At 40.9% G+C, this 25,222-nt stretch overlaps 1 protein-coding gene and 1 long non-coding RNA gene across 3 annotated transcripts in view; both read left to right on the top strand.

Moving 5' to 3' along the window:
* The first annotated feature begins 6,129 nt into the window (after positions 1-6,129).
* LOC110509521 (protein zer-1 homolog) overlaps positions 6,130-25,222 on the top strand; it is a 51,637-nt gene continuing 32,544 nt past the window's right edge. The window contains exons 1-3 of one of the 2 annotated variants that reach the window (XM_021590437.3): positions 6,130-6,489; positions 7,607-7,948; positions 8,266-8,416. In XM_021590437.3, the coding sequence (XP_021446112.3) occupies positions 7,782-7,948; positions 8,266-8,416 (318 nt within the window). In that variant the 5' untranslated portion in view covers positions 6,130-6,489; positions 7,607-7,781. Of the gene's footprint in view, positions 6,490-7,603; positions 7,949-8,265; positions 8,417-25,222 lie in introns of both variants that reach the window. The other variant, XM_021590436.3, reaches the window with a different exon arrangement.
* On the top strand, positions 11,537-13,795 carry LOC149970613 (uncharacterized). Its single transcript, XR_016493440.1, has 6 exons — positions 11,537-11,646; positions 11,784-11,835; positions 12,122-12,182; positions 12,346-12,444; positions 12,883-12,955; positions 13,447-13,795. It is a non-coding gene; the product is annotated as an uncharacterized LOC149970613 (long non-coding RNA).

Genomic DNA, 25,222 nt, shown 5'->3' on the forward strand with positions numbered 1-25,222 from the left:
AAGAAAAGGGACACTGTTGACTCTTCTTTAGATGCTGTCTTTACCATACATGCGATGGGTTTAGCCTTAAAAGGCTGTGGATATACAGCCCCAGGTCATGATCGGTCGTGTAATGTTTAAGCATCTACCTGATGAGGTCATACATGTTCTCCTGGGATTATGTAATACGATTTGGAGTGAGGGGTTATACCTTCTGGTTGGAAACGTGTAGTAATATTACCTTTTGTAGCCTGGTAAGGACCTTTCATGTGTTGATAGTTATAGACCAATAGCACTGACCTCTAACTTGTGTAAAATTATAGAAAAGATATAGTCAATAGATTGTAATATTTCCTGGAACATAGAGGTTTATTGATTCAATGTCAAAGGGTATTCCGTAAAGGTAGATCTACTTTGGATACATTAGTAAAGGTGAGTAATGATGTTGAAAAACTCTGATCATAAAATAAATAATGGCTACTGTCTTTTTTGACATTGAAAATACTTCTGACAATATGTGGAGAGAAGGCCTACTGATTAAGATGGAAAGACGTGGTATTGGTGGGAGATTATTTAACTGGGTTTTGGCCTTATTTAATCACTCTTTTCGAGTTAAAATAGGATCCATTTTATCTGATGCCTATGGAGATGACAGTGGTATTCCTCAAGGCAGTGCTATCACTCCTATTTTGTTCAACATTATGAATAACGATGTGTATATGCTGATGATGGAGCTATTTGGAAGAGGGGAAGGAATGTCTCTCATGATCAAATCTATTCAACAAGCTATAGTGGATGTTGAAAGATGGTTGATTGACTGGGGTTTTAAATTGTTAGTGGCAAATTCTTGTTGAATGTTCTTCTCCATTTGATGTTTGCGATAAAAGTTGCCCTCCAGTGGGTGGAGGACAGACAATCTGTTAGAATTATAGTATGCTCAGATTCTCTGTATGTATTAAATGTTTATAATATAGTAAATTTAATAGGAGTGACCTACTATTGGAGGTATTAATGTTATGGGTGTAGTAGTGAGATTCTGCAGGGTCTAAGCACATTCGGGTGTGGAAGGGAATGAAATTGTAGACCAGTTAACCAAAAGAGCTTTGAAATGAGATACAGTGCCTTGCGAAAGTATTCGGCCCCTTCGAACTTTGCGACCTTTTGCCACATTTCAGGCTTCAAACATAAAGATATAAAACTGTATTTTTTTGTGAAGAATCAACAACAAGTGGGACACAATCATGAAGTGGAACGACATTTATTGGATATTTCAAACTTTTTTAACAAATCAAAAACTGAAAAATTGGGCGTGCAAAATTATTCAGCCCCTTTACTTTCAGTGCAGCAAACTCTCTCCAGAAGTTCAGTGAGGATCTCTGAATGATCCAATGTTGACCTAAATGACTAATGATGATAAATACAATCCACCTGTGTGTAATCAAGTCTCCGTATAAATGCACCTGCACTGTGATAGTCTCAGAGGTCCGTTAAAAGCGCAGAGAGCATCATGAAGAACAAGGAACACACCAGGCAGGTCCGAGATACTGTTGTGAAGAAGTTTAAAGCCGGATTTGGATACAAAAAGATTTCCCAAGCTTTAAATATCCCAAGGAGCACTGTGCAAGCGATAATATTGAAATGGAAGGAGTATCAGACCACTGCAAATCTACCAAGACCTGGCCGTCCCTCTAAGCTTTCAGCTCATACAAGGAGAAGACTGATCAGAGATGCAGCCAAGAGGCCCATGATCACTCTGGATGAACTGCAGAGATCTACAGCTGAGGTGGGAGACTCTGTCCATAGGACAACAATCAGTCGTATATTGCACAAATCTGGCCTTTATGGAAGAGTGGCAAGAAGAAAGCCATTTCTTAAAGATATTCATAAAAAGTGTTGTTTAAAGTTTGCCACAAGCCACCTGGGAGACACACCAAACATGTGGAAGAAGGTGCTCTGGTCAGATGAAACCAAAATTGAACTTTTTGGCAACAATGCAAAACATTATGTTTGGCGTAAAAGCAACACACCATCCCCACTGTCAAACATGGTGGTGGCAGCATCATGGTTTGGGCCTGCTTTTCTTCAGCAGGGAAAGGGAAGATGGTTAAAATTGATGGGAAGATGGATGGAGCCAAATACAGGACCATTCTGGAAGAAAACCTGATGGAGTCTGCAAAAGACCTGAGACTGGGACGGAGATTTGTCTTCCAACAAGACAATGATCCAAAACATAAAGCAAAATCTACAATGGAATGGTTAAAAAATGAACATATCCAGGTGTTAGAATGGCCAAGTCAAAGTCCAGACCTGAATCCAATCGAGAATCTGTGGAAAGAACTGAAAACTGTTGTTCACAAATGCTCTCCATCCAACCTCACTGAGCTCGAGCTGTTTTGCAAGGAGGAATGGGAAAAAATGTCAGTCTCTTGATGTGCAAAACTGATAGAGACATACCCCAAGCGACTTCCAGCTGTAATCGCAGCAAAAGGTGGCGCTACAAAGTATTAACTTAAGGGGGCTGAATAATTTTGCACGCCCAATTTTTCAGTTTTTGGTTTGTTAAAAAAGTTTGAAATATCCAATAAATGTCGTTCCACTTCATGATTGTGTCCCACTTGTTGTTGATTCTTCACAAAAAAATACAGTTTTATATCTTTATGTTTGAAGCCTGAAATGTGGCAAAAGGCCGCAAAGTTCAAGGGGGCCGAATACTTTCGCAAGGCACTGTATAATTGGTAGTAATGTTTCACTGGGTGGAGGTGAGGCTAAATGTAAGATCAGAGCCATTTTGATAGATGTGTGACAGAAGAGATGGGACTCTGAGCCCAAGGGCTGTCATTTATATGCCCTCCAAATAAAGGTTGGTGGACCAAGATTCAAAAGTCAAATTATGGAGGAAGAGGTGGTGTTTGTTCGATTGCACTTAGGACATTGTACATTGAACCTGTTATTACATCTGGTTGGCAAGTATGTGAATGGTTTGTGTCTGGATAATATGGTCGATGAAACGGTGGAGCATGTGTTGTTATATTGTTGTAAGTATGTTGAAGAGAGGTAAAGATTGAAGTGTAGGGTCATTGAAGTGGGACGGGGTTGGGGGCATTTGGAAGGGATTTGGGGGATGGGGCTATTAGAAGTTAGTTGGGCTCTTTTTGTTGAGTTGGGTAGGAGGATTTATAAATGTTGTAAACTGTGATTTACCACACACTCCACCACAGTAGGTGGCAGCATGCACCTTTAACGTTGGTTTGCGGACCGCCATTATATCATAGAAAAAGAAGAAAATGCATAAAGTTAGTAAGTGTATCTTTTTTTGTATTTGAAAAATAATTTATCCTTTAAATGAAAGTTATGATCCAAACCATTACAAAACTGTATACCGTGCAAGGCATATTTGCGTTTGGACAGAGCATTTGGGCATTGTTGAAGTGTCGGGGCAAACCTATATCCATCCTGCCCTGCCTTTCTAAAGTCTTCGAAAGCCAAGTGAACAAACAGATCACCGCCATCTCGAATCCCACCGTACCTTCTCCGCTATGCAATCCGGTTTCCAAGCTGGTCACGGGTGCACCTCAGCCACGCTCAAGGTCCTAAACGATATCATAACCATCATCGATAAAAAAACAGTACTGTGCAGCTGTATTCTTTGACGTGGCCAAGGCTTTCGACTCTGTCAATCACCGTATTCTTATCGGCAGACTCAACTACCAGACTGCCTCGCCTGGTTCACTAACTACTTCTCAGACAGAGTTCAGTGTTTCAAATCGGACAGCCTGTTGTCCACACCTCTGGCAGTCTCTATGGGGGTGCCACAGGGTTCAATTCTAGGGCTGACTCTTTTCTCTGTATATATCAATGATGTCGCTCTTGCTGCAGGTGATTCTTTGATCCACCTCTACGTAGACGACACCATTCTGTATACTTCTGGCACTTCTTTGGACACTGTGATAACAAACCTCCAAACAAGCTTCAATGCCATACACTTCTTCCGTGGCCTCCAACTGCCTTTAAATGCTAGTAAAACTAAATGCATGCTCTTCAACCAATTGCTGCCCGCGCCCGCCCGCCCGCCTAGCATCACTACTCTGGACGGTTCTGACTTAGAATATGTGGATAACTACAAATCCCTAGGTGTCTGGTTAGACTGTAAACTCTTCTTCCAGACTCACATTATGAATCTCCAATCCAAAATTAAATCTAGAATCGGCTTCCTATTTCGCTACAAAGCCTCCTTCACTCATGCTGCCAAACATACCCTCGTAAAACTGACTATCCTGACGATCCTCGACTTTGGCGATGTCATTTACAAAATAGCCTTCAACACTCTACTCAGCAAATTGGATGCAGTCTATCACAGTGCCATCCGTTTTGTCACCAAAGCCCCATATACTACCTACCATTGTGACCTGTATGCTCTCGTTGACTGGTCCTCGCTACATATTCGTCGCCAAACCCACTGGCTCCGGGTCATCTATAAGTCTTTGCTAGGTAAAGCTCCGCCTTATCTCAGCTCACTGGTCACCATAGCAACACCCACCCGTAGCACGCTTCAGCAGGCATATTTCACTGGTCATTCCCAAAGCCAACACCTGCTTTGGCCGCCTTTCCTTCCAGTTCTCTGCTGCCAATGATTGGAACGAATTGCAAAAATCACTGAAGTTGGAGACTTATATCTCCCTCACTAACTTCAAGCATCGGCTGTCAGAGCAGCTTACCGATCGCTGCAGCTGTACACAGCCCATCTATAAATAGCCCATCCAACCAACTACCTACCTCATCCCCATATTTTTTTCTTTTTTTTTCTGCTCTTTTGCACAACGATATTTCTACTTGCACATCTTCATCTGCACATCTATCACTCCAGTGTTAATTGCTAAATTGTAATTACTTTGTCACTATGGCCTATGGCCTTACCTCCTTACTTAATTTGCACACACTGCATACAGATTTTCTATTGTGTTATTGACTGTACGTTTGTTTATCCCATCCTATGTTGTTGTTTTTGTCGCACTGCTTTGCTATTTCTTGGCCAGGTCGCAGTTGTAAATGAGAACTTGTTCACAACTAGCCTACCTGGTTAAATAAAGGTGAAATAAATAAAACATATATTTTAAAGTGTACCAATGGCCTAATGGAATTTGACTTATGAATTAGGGCTAGGGTCACCACTGCTATTTTTTTTGTTATGCCATCTCACCATAATCAATCGTTATTCTTCTACTTTGCATTATTTAATGTAAATAATAATTAGAATAGCTTATTGCAGTAACTATGCACATATTTTGTGTAGTGTATGCTATGCCAGACCTGGCTACAAGTTCATTAAAACTCATCAGTTTGAGATAGCTAATAAAAAAACATTAAACAAATTGTATTACCATGAAATGCTTACTTAGGAGCCTTTAACCAACAATGCAGAGTTTAAAAAAAAAGTTAGACAAATTTGCTAAATAAACTAAAGGCAAACTAGTAACACAATAAATATACATTCACGTAGATATTACCTCAATTAGCCCGACTACCAGTGCCCTCCACACATTGGCTTCCCGGACTATTTGTATTCTGTCCCCCCACCCGCCAACTCCCCCTTTTACGCTGCTGCTACTCTCTGTTTATCATCTATGCATAGTCATTTTAACTATATCTACATGTACATATTACCTCAATTAGTCCGACTAACCGGTGCCCCCGCACATTGACTCTGTACCGGTACCACCATGCTACTGTTATTTTCACTGTCTTTTTACAGTTTTTATTTATTTATTTTATTTTCTTTTGTATTTCTTTACTCATCTATTGTTTACCTAATACCTATTTTTTTACTTAAAAATTGCACTGTTGGTTAGGGATTGTAAATAACAAATAAACTTTGATTTGAAGTAACAGTAACGAGTCTATATAGAAGTGGTACCTGTACCAAGTCAATGTGCAGGAGTACAGGGTAGTCGAGGTAATTGTACATGTAGTTAGGGGTAAATTGACTATGCATAGATAATAAACAGAGAGTGCGTGTGTCTGTGTTTCCGTGGAGGCTGCTGAGGGGAGGAATGGTATCAAACACATAAAAGATGTGGTTTCCATGTGGTTGATACCACTCCATTGACTCCATTCCAGCCATTACTATGAGCCGTCCTCCTCTCAGCAGCCTCCACTTGACAGTGTGTGTGCTTAGAGTCAAGTGACTGTACATCGAGTCAGCGTAACAAAATAAGAATAGATAAGAATAAAATAAGGGTGTCAATGCAAATAGTCCGCTACGTTCCTTATCCAAAATGTGGAGAGAATTTAACTAACAGTGATCATGCAACAATATGCTTTCTTAAAATTAAATGGGAAATAATTAACATAATCTTCCCCTGAAGCAGGAAGCAAATCATAACAACACAGATGAACCGGAAGAGGATGTTGTTTTGTTGACATCAGACGAACACGAAAAACAGAGGAAAATATAAATGATTAAACAATAAATGAATTGAATCAACCAAAGAACTACCCGTGTGCAAAGCTAAGGTATGACAGTGTCCGATAAACTGGAAATGAGCAATGTTGACAAATCCTGTCTAAAGCTAGCTAGATCGCCAAACATTTATTCACTAGCTAGCTAATGAATCTAATTAATAAGAGTTACAGTAGCTGACCTAGCCAGCAATGGATTTGATGTAGCTAACTAACGTTATTTAGCAAAATAGCTATATGTCATGGTTGAAATTCATACTTCTAATAAAATATGTTATCGAATACAAGCACCGACTTTTTTCTAATTGGTTGAGACATAACGGCTTGAAAGTTACTATGTAAGCTGAGATTCAACAACACAAATGAGGATAAAGTCGGCGATTGTAGTATTCTATACATTTTTATTAAAAACCTGAATTTCAGGCCGCAGTTGTACAGGTAAGCGTTTACAAAATTGACGTTTTTACAAGTATCAACCGATGGCGACCCAATAATATCGCTAGTAAATCGCGCGGTCAGTTATCAACAAGGTTACTCAGCTCCGCCTCGACAGACGGGAATTGAGTTGAGCGTTCCTCAGTTAGTAAACACCTTCCATGGCGTGGCTAGCCACTAGCTACTTGACATACTCATTTGTACTTGATCGATTTGTCGAGGTGTTTGTAGTTCGGTAACTTAGTTAACTACTGCCATCAAATGGAGCTAGCTAACGTTAATGATTCAGAAGTAGCTAAGCAGTTAGCTATCTAGCTAAATATTTAAGCTAGTTTCCGCAAACATTCTTGATTGAAAGAACCACATTAATGTTATGGAAGCGAAGCCTGTCATTACATATTTTGCCATTTGGATTATCCTAAATCCATTTAGTTTGGCCATGTAGCAGACAAACTGGTACGGATTTCACCTGCCAAGTCCCACTTGTTTAGATCTCGCTTAAATGGAAACGCTTTCTTTATTTAGCCAATTAGCTAGCCAAATACTTTGTTTACAGTCTTAATCATACTTTTTTTCATGACGCGATTTACAGTGTTAACAATGAGTTTATGATAATAACTTGCATCATTAGACTGTAATTGTCATTTCCTTAAACATGAAGTATATAGATGTTGATATTTCTATCAAAGCAATGTCAAGTATCCTAATGACAACAACTTGTCTTTGTCTCCAGCAGCTTCTTGTAGACCTAACCCCGGAGTTAGGGAGGTCTTGAGCACACTGCCTCTTCTGTGACCACCTCATCTATCCCGATGCCTACCCTTTGAGAGCTTCCCGGCACCTACCTCCTGAGGCCACCTGCTTTGCCCTGTTGTTGTCAAACAGAGGGGAAGTGAGAAGCAGCAGCCGGCATGGAAGCCAAGGCAGGGGACAACCCCGACAGCCTCATGGCACTGACCACAGCCTTCTGCCTGAGGAACCTGAGGAGGACCATGTGCTACCTGGGAGAGAGGAACAAGCTCTGCCTGCGCTCAGACGTCTTCCTGCCCAGCGAGATCTGTGACAAGCTGGTCAACACGTACGTATAATTGGGATTTGTAATGGGTGCTAATCCTAATGTTCAATTAAGCACTGTCAGACTGGTTTTGCTTGTTGGTTTGTCTAATTTTTCACATTATATTGCAATGGTCTTATGAGGTGTCAAGGATGCTTTCATGATCAATCACTTTATTAGCAGCAGCTCATGAGCATTGATTTATGATTTGCTTCAAATCTCAATGTATAATGTATGTAAATTAATTGTCAAATGCCAACCATAGTTTGATACTGTATATCAATTTGATCTTATGTCTGGAATAATTATTTGTCTGCTGTTTTATGTATCCATCTTCACAGATACACGGAACTGGTCCATATGGACAGTAACTTTGAGCCGCAGGACGGCTTCTTCCAGCTGTTCTCGGACCCGCACAGCACCAGGCTCACCCGGGTACAGCTGAGGGAGGACTTTGTGCGTGACAGGGACCTGGAGGCCATTGGGAAACAGGTGGGACATTGTGGAGGCAGATTAGTCTGGTCCCAGTTCTGTTTGTGTTTTATAGCCCCTGTGGACCATAGGAGTTGGCTAGACAGTACAAACAGATCTGAGAGCAGGCTATAGGTAGACTCGAGTGGTAGACTCAACAGGACCAAAACAACAGCAAGACGCACTAATGCAAAAAAAGTATAATAATGTCCAATGGCAAAATTTTGCTAATTGAAAAAAAGCACATACAATGAGTGAACAAAGCATTAGGAACACCTGCTCTTTCTATGACATAGACTCACCAGGTGAATCCAGGTGAAAGCTATGATCCCTTATTGATGTCGCCTGTTAAGTCCACTTTCATCTGTGTAGATGAAGAGGAGGAGACAGGTTAAAGACATGGTTTGTGTATTCATCCATTCAGAGGGTGAATGGGCAAGACAAAATATTTAAGTGCCTTTGAATGGGGTATGGTACAGTGGTTCCTCCTTTAAAAGCTGCGTCATACTGCGGCACACCTTGCGTGCTGCCGCAGAATTCTGTAGTACGTCATTAAATTTTCAGCCATTTTTTGTTACTGCAAGTTATTTCTAGTTTGAAGCATTTGATAGTATTCCGTATTGGCATTACCAGAGAATTTAAAACTTTTTTTGTGATAACATAGTATATGGGATTGATTTGAATAAATTTTGCTTAATTAATTTGATTAAACTACCCATCCCGGATCCGGGAGAATTGTCATCAACTAACACTAATTAGCATAACGCAACGGACAAAAAATATTACTAGAAAATATTAATATTCATGAAATCACAAGTGAAATATAGTGAAACACAGCTTAGCCTTTTGTTAATCACCCTGTCGTCTCAGATTTTGAAATTTTGCTTTACAGCCAAAGCAAGACATGCGTTTGTGTAAGTGTATCAATGTCCAGCTAGCAGCAGGAAGCTTGGTCACGAAAATCAGAAAAGCAATCAAATTAACCGTATACCTTTGATGATCTTCGGATGTTTTCACTGACGAGACTCCCAGTTAGACAGCAAATGTTCATTTTGTTCCATAAAGATTATTTTTATAGCCGAAACACCTCCGTTTGTTCTTCACGTTTGGTTGAGAAATCCACCGGAAACTGCGGTCACGACAACGCCAAAAAATATTCTAAATTAGATCCATAATATCGACAGAAACATGGCAAACGTTTTTTATAATCAATCCTCAAGGTATTTTTTCAAATATCTATTCGATAATATATCAACCGGGTCAGTTGGCTTCTTAGTAGGAGCGAGAGAAACAATGGCCGCATTTGTCTATTACGCACAAATCGCTCTGAGAGCCACTAGCTGACCACTGACGCAATGTTGTCGCCCACGCTCATTTTTCAAAATAAAAGCCTGAAACTATGTCTTGTGATACTAGACACATTAGGGAAGCCATAGAAAAAGGAATCTGGTTGATATCCCTTTCACTGCTCAATAGGGACACAGAGGTTTCTAAATAAGAGTCACTTCCTGATTGGATTTTTCTCAGGCTTTTGCCTGCAATATCAGTTGTGTTATACTCGCAGAAAATATTTTTACAGTTTTGGAAACTTTAGAGTGTTTTCTATCATAAGCTGTCAATTAAATGCATATTCTATTATCTGGTCCTGAAAAATAGCCTGTTTACTTTGGGAACGTTATTTTTCCAAAAATGAAAATAGTGCCCCCTAGTTTCAAGATGTTAATATTATGGTGTTTCTATTCAGAGAAAAAATGAAACCCTCAGGGTTTCCGTTAGGATGGAATGGAAAATATCCCGCTGTACAATGTGACGGTAGGGAGTAGGCTACAGGATTAGAGGATTCTAAATTGTTTACCTTCAAGAGACAACTTTTTTCCAATATTTCTGTAAATCAGTTATATTTATTCCCATAGTAATTCGTTATGGATCCATAACTAAATCAACCTCTGCAATTTGAAAGAGTATTATTTTACGAAATGTGTTTATTTTTTTATCAGGCTACTGTGTAGTCTACAAAGCATACTGTAGTAAACATGGGAAAGTGCCTAATTCCTTACATAAGGGAGAGCAGGCTATGTCTGTACTACAGAATGCAGGGCACGCGGGAGATCGGTGTTATTTCGTAGTTGTGATGTCTTCACTATTATTTTACAATGTAGAAAATAGTAAAAATAACAATACTGGAATGAGTAGGCGTGTCCAAACTTCTGACTGGTACTTGCTTAATTAATATGATTAATATTACAGTGATTCTATTCTATGAAAAATGAAAAACCCTCTGGGTTTCCGTTAGGATAGAACAGAAAATATGGCACTGTACAACGGCCATAAATTCTGAGCATTGTCAGTTTGTAAATTCAGACTGTTGAGTACACTGGACGTTCAGGCCGATGAGTAGTGTTGATTTGAGCATTCTGGCCTTACAACGGCAGTCAAGCACTCAAGGTAACGTTGGCTAGCTACTTCCAGACACACATTTACTTGCTCAAGCAGAGCTAGTCAAGCAGTTTTCGTGTTACCCGGAGCATTGGTGACTGTGCTGCTGGAAACAATTTAATTACGCATTTTTGCCGACTTTACTGACACTGGCCATATTCAACCGGTGTTGAGTAAGTTCATTATTCTGTGCTCTGGTACACTCAGGCGAGAGTGCTCTGAAATCGGTGTAGATGGCCAGAGCGAATTTATGAAAGCACCCAAATGTCCATTGAGAACGCACAATGACTATACCATTTAGCTAAGCTAAGAATGATGGGAATAATCAAGTCAATAAACGTTGGGTAGTCAGATAGCCTATAGTTAATATTCTGGCAAGTTTGATGTATAACTACTAACATTAGGTAGATAGCTAACATACCAGTACGTACTGCTGTAATGATGTGCTATGTGGTTCGTAAGGACAGCGTAGCTAACAAATTGTCAGCCAACATAACGTGTAAGGTAACTTATTTGAAAAGTCATTACTTTATTACATTGAGTAGCAAGCCATCCCTTGGTCATTAGGGCAAATCTGTTTTGTTTTTTCACACCTACCTCGGAAATTAGACTATTCTTTAGTAAAGGTTGCATAGTCTATTGTTCAGCTATTAGCCCCCCTCCCCAACTTGCAACAAATTGTTGTTGTTCCCATCTCGTTCCTTTCCCTCTTCCACGCATCATCATTCTGCACCTGAGTGGCTCACTTGTGGGCGTGCTGGCAGGATATGGCAGCATCTTCAGTTGTGCGTGAAGAATTCTGCATACAGTAGCAGGTTTGTATGAAGGTGTGGTTATTCACAGGCAAACTGTTATATGCTATGGGGGTACATTTGTGTATTTTTGTCGAGAGCAAAACTTTATTTTCAATAAAAAATAATTGTTCTGAAAGCAACTTTTTTCCGACACAAAGGAAGTCAAAGCAGACACCTACGAAGAAGGACTATGTGATGATGGAATCTCAGGTAAGCAGCACTGGGCGTTCTTCCATCCAACTTTTACATAGCTAGTAGTTAGCTTCTACGATTCAGTGTATGTTCATAACATTCTACTATATTACATACATGCATACCGTAGAATGATAAATCATGCAATTATTATTCTCAAGCTAACCAAAAACATTTAACTACGAATGTTGAATTAATCTAACTTTCTTTCATGGCAACTCATAAGCAGGCCATGTCATATTTGTTTCATAGTCGATATAGTATCATATTTCATGACAGTGTAACGGTTAACTTTTTTTTACAGGAGGATGAAAGAATACAATATTTCTGTCACGAAGAGTTTTTGCAGCGTGTAGATGGTGCAGGTATCATTGCATATTTCCCATCACCTAATGAACAACCACAATACCAGTCTGGTGTTCAGCTTTCTGTGCTGTATTGACGTATCCTGAAAATGACATCTGCTGCTTTATATCTCAGTTATTGTTTTCATATCTACAAAAAATAAGAAATTTTCTTTACTTTCAGAGAGCGAGCTGATCAAGGGGTCGAAAATGTAGATATTTCCAGATGTTCGAGGAACAGGCCGTGGAAGCTTTACTGTGGCAAAAGTGTCCATAACCAGAGGTAATTGAAATGTTCTGTGTTATTTTTCTCCATCTCTGCCTGTCTTGTTGTACATGGAACCTGTCTCACATGCATTAATTTAAAAACCCTTAAGATGTCAGCTGCTAATTTTCAGATTCACACCACATAAACACAGCCATTTTCACTGGACTATATGTGTTGCTGCCAAGTCATGATTTCCCTGGGGGTTAGCCTGGCAATAACCAAGTGGTGAGACACATAGGCCTCTATATTTAAATGTTTCAGGTACACTCCGATAGATGTCTGTCTGCATCACATACAGTATCTTCTATTGACATCATCTTCTATTGTTGTGTCTGTTTTTCAGCATAAAGTACTCTGTAGCCACTTAGTGTGGACACCAGGTGAGACAACACACGCACAATAAGTCTCTCTAATTTACTTCATCCCTCTCCCCCTTCTCCCTAAATCCTCTAGGTAATATCAGCTGTCTTGATGAACCCCTGCCGCATCTGAACTGGCTGACACAGAGGGCACAGCATGATCCTAGGTGAGAGGTCACTTGGTCGGGTCAACAGGAAGTATTATTAAAAAGAGATGCTTTACATTGAAATACAGACAGAGATGTAGTAGTCCCAGAGTTAATGATCCCAGGTCAGTTTATATTATACAGGAAGTATTATTAAGGAGATGCTTTACATTGAAATACAGACAGAGATGTAGTAGTCCCAGAGTTAATGATCCCAGGTCAGTTTATATTATACAGGAAGTATTATTAAGGAGATGCTTTACATTGAAATACAGACAGAGCTGTAGTAGTCCCAGAGTTAATGATCCCAGGTCAGTTTATATTATACAGGAAGTATTATTAAGGAGATGCTTTACATTGAAATACAGACAGAGATGTAGTAGTCCCAGAGTTAATGATCCCAGGTCAGTTTTGCATTTCACCTCCTGATGATTATGATGACTGGCCGTGTTAGAATAAAAACACAAGGCTTAATCATGCTCTCTCTCTATCCACCTGTCTCTCGTCTGCAGGGGTGATTTGATGTGAGAGAGGAAGCCAGTCCGGTCATCGACACCTCACCCGCTCTTAAGATAACCTTCGGGCTGACTGGGAGCCCAAGGCTGGTTATGAACTGAGAGAATATTAGGGTAGCACAGTAATTCATTAAACATATGCTGTCTGCCGCTGTTCTTATCTATTTCCCTTTCTGTCTTCTACACCTCTCTCTTCCTCGTTTTATAATGCACACCATATGTGCATTGAAGTACAGAATGAACTTGTATTTATAATATAATATTACAAATATCATAATTATAATGCATCTATGTATTTATAACACCTGGATAATGGACTTCTTTCAATAAAGCATTTCACACTCTCCACTGGTTGAAATTAAGTATTTAATTGAAATACTATCCTGTGTCCTCAGATCAATGAGGATGGAGTTAGATATGCATAGTTTTTTTTCTGTATATATGAATTACAAATCAATCATGTTTCTAATCTATTACATAGTTACAATGTGTAATCATTGATGTCCCAGGAGCAGGAGTGGTAAACACTGTTGAAGTGTATAATTGTAATACATACAGTGCCTTGCGAAAGTATTCGGCCCCCTTGAACTTTGCGACCTTTTGCCACATTTCAGGCTTCAAACATAAAGATATAAAACTGTATTTTTTTGTGAAGAATCAACAACAAGTGGGACACAATCATGAAGTGGAACAACATTTATTGGATATTTCAAACTTTTTTAACAAATCAAAAACTGAAAAATTGGGCATGCAAAATTATTCAGCCCCTTTACTTTCAGTGCAGCAAACTCTCTCCAGAAGTTCAGTGAGGATCTCTGAATGATCCAATGTTGACCTAAATGACTAATGATGATAAATACAATCCACCTGTGTGTAATCAAGTCTCCGTATAAATGCACCTGCACTGTGATAGTCTCAGAGGTCCGTTAAAAGCGCAGAGAGCATCATGAAGAACAAGGAACACACCAGGCAGGTCCGAGATACTGTTGTGAAGAAGTTTAAAGCCGGATTTGGATACAAAAAGATTTCCCAAGCTTTAAACATCCCAAGGAGCACTGTGCAAGCGATAATATTGAAATGGAAGGAGTATCAGACCACTGCAAATCTACCAAGACCTGGCCGTCCCTCTAAACTTTCAGCTCATACAAGGAGAAGACTGATCAGAGATGCAGCCAAGAGGCCCATTATCACTCTGGATGAACTGCAGAGATCTACAGCTGAGGTGGGAGACTCTGTCCATAGGACAATAATCAGTCGTATATTGCACAAATCTGGCCTTTATGGAAGAGTGGCAAGAAGAAAGCCATTTCTTAAAGATATCCATAAAAAGTGTCATTTAAAGTTTGCCACAAGCCACCTGGGAGACACACCAAACATGTGGAAGAAGGTACTCTGGTCAGATGAAACCAAAATTGAACTTTTTGGCAACAATGCAAAACGTTATGTTTGGCGTAAAAGCAACACAGCTGAACACACCATCCCCACTGTCAAACATGGTGGTGGCAGCATCATGGTTTGGGCCTGCTTTTCTTCAGCAGGGACAGGGAAGATGGTTAAAATTGATGGGAAGATGGATGGAGCCAAATACAGGACCATTCTGGAAGAAAACCTGATGGAGTCTGCAAAAGACCTGAGACTGGGACGGAGATTTGTCTTCCAACAAGACAATGATCCAAAACATAAAGCAAAATCTACAATGGAATGGTTCAAAAATAAACATATCCAGGTGTTAGAATGGCCAAGTCAAAGTCCAGACCTGAATCCAATCGAGAATCTGTGGAAAGAACTGAAAACTGCTGTTCACAAATGCTCTCCATCCAACCTCACTGAGCTCGAGCTGTTTTGCAAGGAGGAATGTGAAAAAAGTTCAGTCTCTCGATGTGCAAAACTGATAGAGACATACCCCAAGCGACTTACAGCTGTAATCGCAGCAAAAGGTGGCGCTACAAAGTATTAACTTAAGAGGGCTGAATAATTTTGCACGCCCAATTTTTCAGTTTTTGATTTGTTAAAAAAGTTTGAAATATCCAATAAATGTTGTTCCACTTCATGATTGTGTCCCACTTGTTGTTGATTCTTCATAAAAAAATACAGTTTTATATCTTTATGTTTGAAGCCTGAAATGTGGCAAAAGGTCGCAAAGTTCAAGGGGGGCGAATACTTTCGCAAGGCACTGTATGTGCAGTGAAAAAACATTACAAATGTATCATTCACATAAGATTCCACCTAAAATGACATGAACTTCCTCGCTACTCGCCTCCTTCTCAAAACCCATTGGAGGTCTGAGGGGAGGAACCTTGGGTCCTCTCCGATGGGGTTTTAGGAGAAGGCACAAAAAAAGGCAAGGAATCGAGGAAAGATAAAATGGCACAGAGCTGTTGCATGTTTGCCTCAATATGGAATGGCAGACGCCACTGTGTGTTAAGGCAGGTTGCTTATTTTAGAATGCACTGGGTGACGTAGGAGCTGATACAGGTTGCAGGTGTCCCTTTCAATAAGAGAACAAGGATAGGGAGAGAGACTTTAGGTTCCCCTTTAGAGAGATTTAGCTCCCATTTGTTTGATATTGGACACACAGATAAAGGGGTAAATGCTTGTTCTTCCAAGGCATGGCTTGTTTGACACGGAACTAAAAGACAAAGACCTTTGGTATTTATTAAGGGAATTGGCTGCAGGTGCGTTTAGAGCATGGAGATGTATAGAGGTCTCTAGTGCCCAAAAGCATATCTTAACATGGACAGCGTTGATACCATGCAATCCCCACACATCTCTATGGCTCAGAGGTGCCTGCATTTTAAGGTAAAGTTAACCAAAAAGTTGAATTAAAGTGACAGTTCCCTAAAAAGTATAAGAAAAATTAGAGCCTTTTCTACAGCCGCCTCCAAAAAAAACGGTCTTTGCTGGTTTTGCCCTCAAAGACTCAAAGCGGCCTGGTTTAATGCGCGTCATCCTTGACCTCAGGCAAGGGAATCAGACAAGCCTCTGGTCTGAGGTGAGTATGAAGTTTAAAAGGAAAAAAATTGGCACCATCCAGTTCCTTATGTCTGAAACACAGGCTTCCAGGGAGGGCAATTTTGGGGCATCACCATGTTTCATTGAAATGTACAGCTGTGTCGTCCGTCATAGCAGTGAAAGTTGGCTTTGTGTTTCCGAATGACATCACCAAGAGGTAGAATATATAGTGAAAACAATAGAGGTCCTAAAACGGAACCTTGATGAATGCCGACATTTACAATTGATTTGTCAGAGGACAAACCATCCACAGAGGCAAACTGATATCTTTCAGACAGATAAGATCTAAACCAGGTGAGAATTTGTCCATGTAGACCAATTAGGTTTTCCAACATCTCCAAAAGTATGTGGTGATTGATGGTTTCAAAAGCAGCACTAAGGTCTAGGAGCATGAGGACAGTTGCAGAGCCTTGGTCTGACTCCATTCAAATGTGATTTACCACCTTCGCGAGTGCAGTCTCAGTGCTATGATGGGTACTAAAACCAGACAAGTGTTTCATATACATTGTCTTCAGGAAGGCAGTGAGATGCTACGCAACAGCTTTTTTAAAAATGTTTTGAGAGGAATGGGAGATTCTAGTTGGAATAGGGTCCAGTATGCAGCTTGACGGTTTAGAGGCCATGACTATTTTGATGAATGTTTCAAGAGATACAGGATTTAAAAAAAACTTGAGTGTCTCCATTAATCCTAGGTCCTGGCAGTTCTCTTTTACTCGGGAAACCTGAGCTTTGGAGAAATATGCAGATTCAAAGTGGAGTCTGTAATTTGCTTTCTAATGATCATGATCTTTTCATCGAAGCAGTTCATGAATTTAGCACTGCTGAATTGAAAGCCATCCTCTCTTGTTGAATGCTGCTTTTAGTTAGCTTTGTGACAGTTTCAAAAATAATTTTAGGATTGTTCTTATTCTCCTCAATTAGGTTGGAAAAATAGGATGATCGAGCAGCAGTGAGGGCTCTTTGATATTGTGTGGTACTGTCTTTCCAAGCTAGTCGGAAGACTTCCAGTTTGGTGTGGCGCCATTTCCGTTCCAATTTTCTGGAGGCTTGCTTCAGGGGTCAGGTATTTTCTGTATACCAAGGAACAAATTTCTTGTGACAAATTTTTTTTGTTTTTAGGGGTGCGTCTGCATCTACTCTATTACGCAAGGTTACATTTAGATCCTCAGTTTGTGGTTAAACGATTTTCTGTGGGTGGAGGGAGTCTGGAAGGGCATCTAAGAATTCTTTGGGTGGTCTGATAGCACGACTTTTAATGATCCTTGGTTGGGGTCTGAGCAGATTATTTGTTGCGATTGCAGATGTAGTAAAATGGTGGACCGATAGTCCAGGATTATGAGGAAAAACATTTAGATCCACAATATTTATTCCACGGGACAAAACTAGATGCAAGGTATGACTGTGGCAATGAGTAGGTCCAGAGACATGTTGGACAAAACCCACTAAGTCGATGATGGCTCCGAAAGCCTTTTGGAGTGAGTCTGTGGACTTTTCCATGTTAATATTAAAGTCACCAAAAATTTTAATATCGTTTGCCATGACTACAAGGTCCGATAGGAATTCAGGGAACTCAGTGAGGAACGCTGTATACGACCCAGGATGCCTGTAAACAGTAGCTATAAAAAGTGATTGAGTAGGCTGCATAGATTTCTTGACTAGAAGCTCGAAAGATGAAAACAGTCATTTCTTTTTTTTGGTGTAAATTTTTATTTGCTGTCATAAATGTTAGCAATACCTCCACCTTTGCGGGATGCGCAGGGGATATGGTCACTAGTGTAACCAGGAGGAGAGGCCTCATTTAACACAGTAAATTCATCAGGCTTAAGCCATGTTTCAGTCAGGCCAATCACATCAAGATTATGATCAGTGATTAGTTAATTGACCATGACTGCCTTAGAAGTGAGGGATGTATCATTAAATAGCCCTATTTTGAGATATCACAATCTCTTCCAATAATGACAGGAATGGAGGAGGTCTTTATTCCAGTGAGATTTCTAAGGCGAACAACACCATGTTTTGTTTTGCTCAACCTAGATCGAAGCACAGTCACGGGTTCAACAGGGATAGCTGAGCTGACTACACTGACTGTGTAAGTGGCAGACTCCACTACGCTAACGCCCTGCTGCCTGCACCTTATCTCATTGTGGAGCTAGAGGAGTTAGAGTCCTGTCTATGTTCGTAGATAAGATGAGAGCACCCCTCCAGCTAGGATGGAATCTGTCACTCCTCAGCATGCAAGACTTGGTCCTGTTTGTAGGTGAGTCCCAGAAAGAGGACCAATTATATACAAATTCTATATTTTGGGAGGGGCAGAAAACAGTTTTCAACCAACGATTAAGTTGTGAAACTCTGCTGTAGAGCTCATCACTCCCCCTAACTGGGAGGGGGCTAGAGACAATTACTCGATGCAGACACCTTTCTAGCTGATTTACACGCTGAAGCTATGTTGCGCTTGGTGACCTCTGGCTTTTTCATCCTAACATCGTTGGTGCTAACGTGGATAACAATATCCCTCTACTCTCGCCAGTTTTAGCCTTAGCCAGGACCATCTTCAGATTAGCCTTAACGTCAGTAGCCCTGCTCCCTGGTAAACAGTGTATGATCGCTGTATGATTATTTTTAAGCAGCTCAGACCCCGTAACGGGTGGAGGAGAGACCTGAGAAAGCTAGGCCTCTGACTCCGATTCGTTGCTTAATGGGGAGAACCGGTTGAAAGTTTCTGTCGGCTGAATGAGCGACACCAGTTGAGCATGCTAAGCTTTCTTTCCAGAAGAGGCTGCGGGGACTGTGTGGGGGGATTTATACTACTATCTGTACTTACTGAGATGCAGTGCCTTAGACCACTGCACCACTTGGGAGCCCAGATAAAGTGTCCGGGGTGAGAAAGTTGAATGAAAAAAGTTTAGCGATGAAATAACGGAGATGTAGATGAATGTTTTAAAAGTAAAAAACGAAAAGTTTGTCAGATAGCCAAGTAACAACAGACAGAACGAAGACAAGTCTGGAACTAGTGATTTAAATCAAATCCCAAATAAAATTTTATTGGTCACATACACATGGTTAGCAGATGTTATTGCGAGTGTAGCGAAATGCTTGTACTTCTAGTTCCGACAGTGCAGCAATATCTAACATGTAATCTAACAATACCACAACAACTACCTAATACACACAAATCTAAGTAAAGGAATGGAATAATAATATATAAATATAAATATATGGATGAGCAATGACAGAGCAGCATAGGCTAAGATGCAATAGATGGTATAAAATACGTAATGTACATATGAGATGAGCAAATGCAAGATATGTAAACATTATTAAAGTGGCATGAAAGTGACTAGTGATCCATTTATTAAAGTGGCCATTGATTTCAAGTCTGTTTGTAGGCAGCAGCCTCTCTATGTTAGTGATGGCTGTTTAACAGTCTGATGGCCTTGAGATAGAAGCTTTTTTTCAGTCTCTCGGTCCCAGCTGTGATGCACCTGTACTGACCTCGCCTTCTGGATGGTAGCGGGGTGAACAGGCAGTGGCTCGAGTGGTTGTTGTCCTTGATGATCTTTTTGGCCTTCCTGTGACATCGGGTGCTGTAGGTGTCCTGGAGGGCAGGTAGTTTGCCCCCGGTGATGCGTTGTGCAGACCTCACTACCCTCTGGAGAGCCTTGCGGTTGAGGGCGGTGCAGTTGCCGTACCAGGCAGTGATACAGCCCGACAGGATGTTCTCGATTGTGCATCTGTAAAAGGTTGTAAGTGTTTTATGTAGCAAGCCAAATTTCTTCAGCCTCCTGAGGTTGAAGAGGCACTGTGATAATCAGCTAGCTAGCTATGTTGCTATGTTGGCGCGCTAGTCTCTTCCTCCCAATGAGTCTCTCGCGCCAGACGACTTACTTCTGCACGTGAGACTATATCTGCTTTATCAGGTACAGATGGCCCTAAAGTATAAAGATAATTGTAAGTAACTTGTCAATAAATAATCATAACAGTCATGAGAGCTTGGGACCTGATAAACGGATCAACTACATCCAACAAGAGTCCAAGGACAGAGGGATACACTAGCTAGAACCTTCTCATCGTGGATCTGGTAGAACAAAAAGTTGTCAATTAGCTCCTATCTAATATCTTAGCACCATGTTTATCTAGCCAGCTAGCTAGCTAACACAACAGATTAAGGGGTTAGTTATTGTAATCTTTACTAACAGGTCACATAGCTATCTGCTAAGCTAGCTTGCTTATTGTATGCATGTCCCGGGACGTCGACACGAGCCTTATTATTAGTGAAAAACTAAACTAATATTTTCAACAGGAGTTTGATTTAGGCCACTGTCAATTCATCCATTTCGCAATACTGCTCCTTTCTGTTGGAGAATGAGCTAGCTTGCCTCTGCTGATGAAGATCTTGTGCAGTGCTTGTGGCTCAGGGGTTGAGTGGCGGCTGTCATAGCAGCTTCTTCGCTATGTAGAGGGACTATCGGCTAAGCCGATAGAGAAGGGCCGATAGACTAGAAAAGGCCAATATCGGGCCTGATATATTGGCTTGGCCAATTTATCGGTCGTTCTCTATTCCAAATGTCTCTAACGGTCCCCCCAGAGTGAGGATTCTAATGCGTGTGATGATAGAAGTAATTTACTGGATGCAGACATTTGCACATCTCCAGTCAGAACAGATCCTGCCTAAACGTTTTCCCCCTGGTGCCCGCTTTGCCTCATTGTTGTTTTCCTTACTAATAATTCCTGTGTGCCAAAGTGTCAAAGTAAGTGCATTATTACCAATTTCTGTATATCGTGTTATGTCATTTCTACTGTAGCACACCGTATTTATGTGTGTTCCTTTATAACTGCGGCCACACAAGGTACTGATTTCATAACTTCTATGGTGTTATACTCATTTGCGCTTATATAGTTACGTTTTTCTATTAGTTCTGTAAAACAATGTTAATGCTAATGGCATCAAATAAGTATTAGCTTGTGTTGTATCCTGAAGCTGCCCAGGCTGACCTTATCATGACCATAGCATTGGCCTGTATTTGGCCTACATAGCTCTGCCCTGCCCCCTTGTGGAGCTCTTCAATTATTATGTTACTTATAATATTGTTTTATTGCTATATCCTGATATTGTATTCTAATTGCTAATAAGTCCTCTTTTATTCTGTACTTTCAGAAACCACACACACACAGTATTGAACATAACTTGCCATCATAAGTGGAACTGGACATATTTTGTGCCGAAGATTGAAGACATCTTTTGTATGCTAGCAACATACTGTTTGGAGAGGGAGTAGGGAGTGGAGAGGATGATTAGGGAGTGGGGAAGTGGATAAGATATTGTCCATATAATTGAATAATGGAACTGTATTTAATTTATGTGAACTGTCTGTCCAATTACAAAAAAGGGGGCTTTGAACTCCAGACTGGGACTCATCAAAGCCAACAGCAGGGCCAGGAGGGATGAAATGGCTAGAGGTCTTCCAGCTACCGCCAACCTACTGTACTTCACCGACTGTTGATCTGCCTACATCACCACCAGCATCTTCAGAGGGACCTGGGACTTTGTCAGTGGGCTATGGGTCCTCAGATTCAGGATGCTCAATGGCCACAAACTTGGGGGGCAACTCCTCACTGTCAGAATCTCCCAAATTGCCGCATTTATGAGTTGTCTCCTTTTGAAAGACCTTGCTAATGCTACAGCTTAGCCAACTAGCTACATACATAAACAACAACACTGAATGGCTCCAAGTGAGTGTCGGGTGACATGATTGGCAGTCGGTGTGGTGATTAGGGTTGTCCCCGACAAAAAAACAAAAATGGATTGATCAAAAAAAATATATATATAGACACACCCTATGTTTTAATTATAGCAACTAAATGTGGGCTACTGAGCTTGTCTGATTTTTTATTTATTTAATTAAGACAAATTACTAAAGAGGGAGCCAGAGATCAATATAGCCTAACTAGAAGAAAAAAACCTGTTCCCGGTACCGGAGTGCCAAGTCTAGGTCCAAGACGCTTCTAAACAGCTTCTACCCCCAAGCCATAAGACTCCTGAACAGGTATTTGCATTGCCCCCCCCCCCCCCCCCCCCTCTACACTGCTGCTACTCTCTGTTATTATCTATGCATAGGCACTTTAATAGCTCTACCTACATGTACATATTACCTCAATTACTTCGACACCAGTGCTCCCGCACATTGACTCTGTACCGTTACCCCCTGTATATAGCCTCCACATTGACTCTGTACCGGTACCCCCTGTATATAGCCTCCACATTGTGCTCTTTAATTATTTGTTATTCTTATCTCTTACTTTTTTTGGGGGTATTTCCTTAAAACTGCGTTGTTGGTTAAGGGCTTGTAAGTAAACATTTCACTGTAAGGTCTACTACACCTGTTGTATTTGACGCATGTGACAAATACAATTTGATTTGATTTACACTTCAGCTATTACAGCAACTGAAATTACTGCAACACTTAACAAAGAGCATTGTATTTTTGGACAAATCATTCCCCAAACGCCAACTACATTTTGTAATAAATTATGTGGAAATTGAGCAAGTTGAGGTGACTAAACTGCTTGGTATAACCCTGGGTGTAAACTGTCATGGTCAAAACAATTGATACAACAGCAGCTAAGATGTGGAGAAGTCTGTCCATAATAAAGCGCTCCTCTGCCTTCTTAACAACACTATCAACAAGGCAGGTCCTACAGGCTCTAGTTTTGTCACACCTGGACTATCAGCCGTGTGGTCAGGTGCCAAAAAGAGAGACTTACAAAAATTGCAATTGGCTCAGAACAGTGCGGCACGGCTGTCGCTTGGATGAACACAGAGAGCTAACGTTAATATCAAATTTATTTATATAGCCCTTCGTACATCAGCTGATATCTCAAAGTGCTGTACAGAAACCCAGCCTAAAACCCCAAACAGCAAGCAATGCAGGTGTAGAAGCACGGTGGCTAGGAAAAACTCCCTAGAAAGGCCAAAACCTAGGAAGAAACCTAGAGAGGAACCAGGCTATGTGGGGTGGCCAGTCCTCTTCTGGCTGTGCCGGGTGGAGATTATAACAAAACATGGTCAAGATGTTCAAATGTTCATAAATGACCAACATGGTCGAATAATAATAAGGCAGAATAGTTGAAACTGGAGCAGCAGCACAGTCAGGTGGACTGGGGACAGCAAGGAGTCATCATGTCAGGTATTCCTGGGGCATGGTCCTAGGGCTCAGGTCCTCCGAGAGAGAGAAAGAAAGAGAGAATTAGAGAGAGCATATGTGGGATGGCCAGTCCTCTTCTGGCTGTGCCGGGTGGAGATTATAACAGAACATGGCCAAGATGTTCAAATGTTCATAAATGACCAGCATGGTTGAATAATACTAAGGCAGAACAGTTGAAACTGGAGCAGCAGCACAGCCAGGTGGACTGGGGACAGCAAGGAGTCATCATGTCAGGTAGTCCTGGGGCATGGTCCTAGGGCTCAGGTCCTCCGAGAGAGAGAAAGAGAGAAGGAGAGAATTAGAGAATGCACACTTAGATTCACACAGGACACCAAATAGGACAGGAGAAGTACTCCAGATATAACAAACTGACCCTAGCCCCCCGACACATAAACTACTGCAGCATAAATACTGGAGGCTGAGACAGGAGGGGTCAGGAGACACTGTGGCCCACTCCGAGGACACCCCCGGACAGGGCCAATAATAATAATATGCATGTCCATCTCTCCTGGCTCAAAGTGGAGCAGAGATTGACTTAATCACTACTTGTATTTGGGAGAGGTATTGACATGTTGAATGCACCGAGCTGTCTGTTTAAACGACTAGCACGCAGCTCAGACACCCATGCATACCCCACAAGACATGCCACCAGAAGTCTCTTCACAGTCCCCAAAGTCCAGAACAGACTATGGGAGGCGCACAGCACTACATAGAGCCATGACTACATGGAACTCTATTCCATATCAAGTAACTGTTGCAAGCAGTACAATTAGATTTAAAATCCAGATAAAAATACACCTTATGGAACAGCGGGGACTGTGAAGTAACACAAACATAGGCACAGACACATACATACATACACATACCATACGCTTGTAGATATACGGTAGTGGAGTATGTGTCTGAGGGCACACATTTAGTGTGTTGTGAATTATGTAATGAAGGTATTGTAATGTTTTAAAATGTTTATATTTGCCTGGTCTATGCGCTCGTTGGTACACTTCAACTATGACAGACAAAATGAGGGAAACAAATCCAGAAAATCACATTGTAGGATTTTTAATGAATGTATTTGCAAATTATGGTGGAAAATAAATATTTGGTCAATAACAAGTTTATCTCAATAAATCACCACCTTTGTGGAGAGGGAGGACATGGTCTGTCTTTCAAACCCTGGGGAAAGCACCCGAGATTATCGTCGGATAAAAAAATGTCAATGACTCTACAATCAGGGGAGCAGAAAGCTGCAACATGAAAGGATCAAATAAAAAGTCTGCAGAGATAAAATGTTGACTAAAAGCATCACATTTTTCTCAGTAATGATGCGAGAGTCTGACACAACTTGCTTAGTCAGGAAAGGCATTTCCATGCCTCAGTGCGTTAACTGTTTTCCCAAATTTAGACGGATCATTTTCTTAAATGACGAAGTACATCTATTTCTCTGAAACACTGCCAATCAGCTATCGAGTCAGTTTTTCTAGCCTTGGCCCAGGCCTGATTTTTTGCATCATAATGAGATCTGAAAGTTCTATAGAGAACCAATGAATTGTTCTATTTTT

This window comes from Oncorhynchus mykiss, chromosome 29 (assembly GCF_057628025.1).
Source record: "Oncorhynchus mykiss isolate SJ-2025 chromosome 29, ASM5762802v1, whole genome shotgun sequence".
NCBI lineage: Eukaryota > Metazoa > Chordata > Actinopteri > Salmoniformes > Salmonidae > Oncorhynchus > Oncorhynchus mykiss.